Genomic DNA, 5,920 nt, shown 5'->3' on the forward strand with positions numbered 1-5,920 from the left:
GAAGACACGGCATCCTTTCGCAAGCATTATTTTATGAAGGTTTTTCGAAGTCATACATTTTGTCGCATACATTACATTAAAAAGGTTATCCGAATGTAGGCATTACATAGGATTCGACAGGTAAATCCCATGGACCTCAATTGGACACATCAATTGAGCGGGGACTACGCTCTTCTAATTAATTCTTGCTTATTCATCTCACCCTTAGTATCCGGTGGAAAACGTGGGAAGGGGCGTTGACCAACATCCTTCCCCGGGTTGGGCTACAACCCGGTCACTAAATGAACAAAACCTCTATTATACATGAATCTAGAATAAAATGCTACAATATTCCGGATATGTGATATCAAGCGTATCGTGAAGCCGAAACGGCAAGGTAAGGCAAAATCGATGTCGTGAAAGAGCCCCCCACAAAGGGAAAGTCTCCAAAATGTTTAAATTACGTGGGCCGAGGTAAATCCCAATTTTCCCAACCGTTGCACGCTCCCTTTTCATCATTTTCAACTTCCACCGATTCGGGACTGGTACGATTCTTGATCCCCATGCACACTCATCTAATGCTGCCTCCGATTTGACGCCTTTGGAGGCCCTCCAACTACCTGTTGCGCGCGCGCAGCGAGGTGACGTGGCAATGATGGTCGATATCGATCGCGCATGTTGAGCCGTGTCCAAGGGGGTCCTCCAAGGATGGATCCACCATGGCACGATCTCCATGGACACTGCTCCACATGCGCGATCTTTGTCGCCACTATAACCACAAGATGGTGCAAATGCATGTTAGCTGTGAATACTGTTCGAGCCCATCCAGTAGCATCGTTTTGGATTCCGACCGGGAAGAGGTACCATTCAGAACTTTCATCTATATAATCATCAATGCCAGTCTCTGATTATGTGTTGTAGAGGTAACTTGCGACGTTTGGTGACGACTGTGTGTAGAGTTCGCGCTATTTGCGCAGCGAACGATGACGATTGAGATTGAGGCATGTCGGATCATACATGCGTCGAACTCTGTTGACATCGTTCGCTGCGCCAGGTCCTAGCCACCAGTCACCTCCAAATGTCGCGCTTCAAGGGATGCTTGACGCGGAAAGCCAATGCATAGGGACCACAGCATAAGGTTGTATGCAGCACTGCGAGGGCCGACCTCGTCCACAAGGATGAAGACTAGTACACGTAGGGCAAATAGGGTTGACGATTAACTCATTAGACTTGATAGTGCTGTACTGAAATGTTCGTTGGTTCGCTCTTTAGCTTCGTGTGCTCCAATGAAGCATGCCTTGACCATGACTTCATGGCTTGGTCCGCGGCATGAATTATCGGGAACTGACTTGTACACTATCGAATTTATTAAGGAATATATTTCATAGTATATTGTAATGTAACATTAGCTCAGTGGTAGCGCGTCAGGATCATGCCCCAAAGGTCCCGAGTTCGAGTCGGGGTTTTTATTCAAAGATTTTATTTTTTGTACAATTTCTATCTTTATCACTTCTTCGACACAAGATGATGTGAGGTCGAACGTGCGGGGCGTCTCACTTACTGGAGCAAATCGGCCATTGTATATATGTTGATGAATGAACCAGCAGAGTTTGCGTTAGGCACGGAGGGACACCTGACGATGTAGCATACTGTATGATATCCAATTATCTAAATGAAAGAGGAGGACCAATCGTTCGTCGGCCACGAACATTTCTACCCGCAGGCACTACTGCACGACGTCGGCGTTGACCTCTGAAACGCGACGCTGCCTCGGTTCGATGGGCTTGGTTACGGACAAATGCTGTTGGAGGCAATGGTGCGCAATTGACATCTCGTCCTTGGACTTGCAGCTCGAAGAGTAGATGACAACAGTACTTCTTTTTGTTGAAGATGTTGCATTCGCACGCCAAATTCCCAGGGACAGTGCAGACTTGCCAACCGTACGAGGGCTGCGCGTTGCCTGCGCAAATGGATTCGTGACGTATGTTGTTGGTGTTCTCGTTGTAGTAGTAAGCGTTGGCCACCTCCAAATGCTCAGGTGATGTCTCCGTGGGGCGGCCTGCTTCCATGGCGGCAGTGGTACCAACCGCATCACTCTCACGCGCCTGGGAGATGGCATGCCTTGGAACGATGCCGACGATACGGACAGTCCCCGGAACATGTTCAAGATCTGGATTGGGAGGGACAACTTCGAGGAGGTTGTATGTGATAAGGCGCCTGGATCGCCGGACCAACTTTTCGCTTGGAGACACTTCTGACGTGAAGGTGGTAATCTTGACCGTTGAATACTCCTCTGCGATAGAGCCCAGCAACTTAAACGTAGCGCACAACCCATGCAGTGAGCGCTGCGTATACGTTCCTAAACGTGGTTTAGTTCGCATTGTAAACGCAGCAAAAGTACCTTTGAAGTGCTTGTTAAAGAGCTCGCATGGGTTGGTTGGTTATTCGTGGTGGGAAAACCACTAGGTGTATGGTACACCTGCCATTTGCAAAAGTCCCCGGTCATCCACTGTTCTGCGAAATAGCGGACGAAGTCCTTTGCCACAAGGATGTCACACGCCCCCCACGCTTCCGTTGCTGAGGCCCAGTGCATCCGACATTCGGTGGGACTTCGACTGTAATGCATGTTGAACATGTGAAACGCAACCAAAGCTTTCACACGCGTGGGAACTGCCCCTAGCCGTTTGTTCACGGCAGCCACGCAGTGGTAGAAACACATGAGTATCGTCTGCACGTTGAGTTGGGGCAGCATCTTGATGGCGGCCACTGGTGCCAACGCTGCATCACCCATGACGTAGTGTAGACGCAGCGCACTTCCAACCACAAGCTGGTAAACATCCCTCTTGATCACATTCTCACTTAGTATGTTGGCTTGCGCTCCTGGAACGAGTGCTACTTTTTCAATGTTTTGTGAAAATAGTAGTATTAACATTTTACTAGTAACTATTTTCAGTATGAAACCATACAAACTGTACATAAATATAAAACATTTGGTTTAACAGTGTAAATACACCTCAACAGTTCGCGATTCGTATATTGACGAATTCCACTAGGGGTGTCGAACCACGCAACAACGGAACCAAGGTGAGAGCTGTGTAGCTTAGATCCTTGCCCAAACTTAAAAACAAGACCTGTATTAGGATTTATCTTGTTAAACCAGGCTACACTGCCGGTTAGGTGGTGACCGCAACCACTGTCCAGTGCCCAATCACTATCAGATAAATTGCGATTAGCCAATAAAAACCCATAATAATCTCTCAACTTTTGATCCAATTGGACGCTGAGCTGCTTCATGGAACTGGACATTCCAACCACAGAGAGGATATTGTTCGCGGCAATGTCGCCAGCAGAGCCAAGATCAAGAAAATCATTTCGATCTTCAACAACGTACTCTTGCACCCAATGATCCTCATTTGGGCCGTTTAGGGCAGGTGTAGGTTGGCCGCTTCCATACTCCACAATACCACAAGGGGTTTTGGTACCACCCACCTTAAGCCTCTTCGAATTGAGCTTTGGGGCGATGTTAGACCTAAACTCCTTACGCCCAAAATCCTCCTTTCGTTTAGGACATTCCGACTTCACGTGAGGCTGGCCACCGACATTGTAGTGGCCAAAACAGTAGAAGCACTGCCCACGAACCGAAACATCGTTTCCCACAGTGGGTCCATTACCGTGCTTGCGCTTTTTGTCCCCCGATTGGACAAAATTCACAGCTTGGTTACCCTTGGATTGGCCATACCCACGGTAGATGCTGTTTGATTGGCTACCCATGCCCATAATGACCTTCTTGGACTTTGTCCCAAAAATCCCAATGAGTTTTGCCTCCACGTCGACGAGGTTAAACCCCTTCTCCTCGAATGAGATTTGAGCACCAAAGTACTCATTGGGCAAAACACCCAAAACCAATGCCACAATCAGATCCTCACTGATCATATCAATACCCAAGTACTTCTGAGTGTGGACGTAGATAGTGTTCCGGGCAGACTTGAGGTCGCAAAATAAGACTTCCAGGTTAGGAAAATCGTTATTCGATGTCGAGATCAAATGGCCGACCAAGGTCTAACCGTGTTGACGTTCGACTCCTCAAAACGCTTCTCGACGGCGGCCCAGAGTAGGTGCATGGGCTGGTCTTCACCAAAGGCGTCCTTGAATTGCTGTAAAGGCGTCGGGGAGGACCTTGCTGAGCAGACTTCTGATTTCTTGAACTTGCTCAGATCGATAGTGGGAGTACCTCCGTTGCTCAGATTCGTTTGCGCCATGTACCACGGGGGGCTCGCCAGAACGCCAGTCTTCGAACTTGATCTTCGGCTCAGGTCGGCTCGTCTGATTAGCCAACCATAGGCCAACCTTCGCGGTGGTCAGTGCCTTGAGCTGATGTACGAACTTCTGGGTCCACGCGGAAGCCTTTCTTGTTCCCGTTGAAGACCAAGAGTTGGATGTTGGGGTCCTTGGAGTTGGCAGCCATAGTGCCCTACTTGAAATGTTGAGTAGCAGCGGTTGGGTAGCAATAAGGGCTCAGTTTAGAGAAGAAACTGGAATTACCAAAAGGCCTGCACAATCAACTCGGCACATCCTAGCCAACAAATATACATACAAGCCACTCATGAATCTATGGTATCAATCAGTAGTGGCTAGCCACTGGGGACTAGGGTTGCAGGTTGTCTCAAAGTCACTGCCCAATCACTGATCACCATGTCCGTGGGACATCTAGTGACATACTCATCTCCATACAAACTCTCATATAAGATCATGTATACTTTAGCACTATACAAAGTGAGCATAATAAGTAAACTACGCATATCTGGTTTAACCGGATATTCTCCCGTCTAACACTCCCACTAAGTGACTTGGAGCAACTTGTGCAAAATTGCGGATATCCATCATAGCTCTAAGGATTGCAAACTGACCTACTGGAAGTGCCTTGGTTAGAAGGTCTGCAATCATCTCATTTGTCCTGCAAAAACTGCCAACCCCGTGGCCTTTTCGTGTGGACCTTGTGGGCATCTGCAATCCCACTAACCGCATTATCCGGATGCTGTTGTGGGGATAATGATGGGGATAAATTGCAAAACACAATAATACTTCATCATTGTCATTACCCTCAAAACGAGAAATGTCGATTTTGTGAGGATGGGGGTAATGTACAGATGAGTTGCAAAACCTCTCTAATAGAGAGGTTTTGCAAAATAGAGAGGTTTTGCAACTCATGAGTACAGTGAAATGGCTGTGACCCAAAGTCATTTATTTATCCGGATGCGCCGAAAAGTGGAAACCCGCGGCGACCTGCACTGCAAATGTGGCAATTATCTTCCAGATAAGCATGTTTCGTAAAACCAAAATATGTCGACATACTTTCAGAACTATACATAATCCAAGTACAGAAAATTTGCATATTTTGGCTTTACGAAACAGTTTGTTTCGTGTTCCCTGTTTATATCCGGTATATTGTTTCATACTATTGTTCTATACTTGAAGGATCATACAAAATCCAGCATAAAAGAAAATCGATACTTCCATTTTTTATGAAACGAAATGTTTCGTGGCTGCATTATTACCCAATAGATTTCCATTGGTGGCCCGTCTGGAAACTTTTCAAAAATAATACTACCTCCGGCCGGAAATAAACCAGCCATTTCATTCTTGGAGGTTTTTTCAGAATTTACCGGAATAAATTATGTTATAGAGACCGAAAACATGTATCCGGATATCTGTCACGATTTGATACTGATTATATTATACACCAGATGTAATTTATATTCTGTACAAAACATAGTTTTAAAATGTTGCTGACTATTGGTTGATGCAGGTAGAATGCATGTAAGCCACCAACACTCATAGCGTAGAACCCACTTATCCATTAGGGTATTCATGTTTAAGGTATTATATTCCACAGGGATACTGGCCATACTAAGACGTATACAACAAGCATACTTAGGGCAAA

General features: G+C 46.4%; 1 protein-coding gene and 1 pseudogene across 2 annotated transcripts; one reads left to right on the forward strand and one right to left on the reverse strand.

Annotated features, from left to right (window-relative positions):
- The first annotated feature begins 1,378 nt into the window (after positions 1-1,378).
- On the forward strand, positions 1,379-1,450 carry H257_07769 (annotated as a pseudogene). Its single transcript has one exon. The product of its transcript is annotated as a tRNA-OTHER (tRNA).
- Positions 1,451-1,705: 255 nt separating this feature from the next.
- Positions 1,706-2,770, reverse strand: H257_07770 (hypothetical protein; the record flags this gene model as incomplete). Its single annotated transcript, XM_009833400.1, has 3 exons — positions 1,706-1,829; positions 1,924-2,324; positions 2,381-2,770. 3 exons carry the CDS (start codon positions 2,768-2,770, stop codon positions 1,706-1,708), a joined length of 915 nt encoding a protein of 304 aa, XP_009831702.1.
- Between the last annotated feature and the right edge of the window lie 3,150 nt (positions 2,771-5,920).

The sequence above is a fragment of the Aphanomyces astaci genome (assembly GCF_000520075.1).
Source record: "Aphanomyces astaci strain APO3 unplaced genomic scaffold supercont1.16, whole genome shotgun sequence".
In the NCBI taxonomy this organism is placed as follows: domain Eukaryota; phylum Oomycota; class Saprolegniomycetes; order Saprolegniales; family Verrucalvaceae; genus Aphanomyces; species Aphanomyces astaci.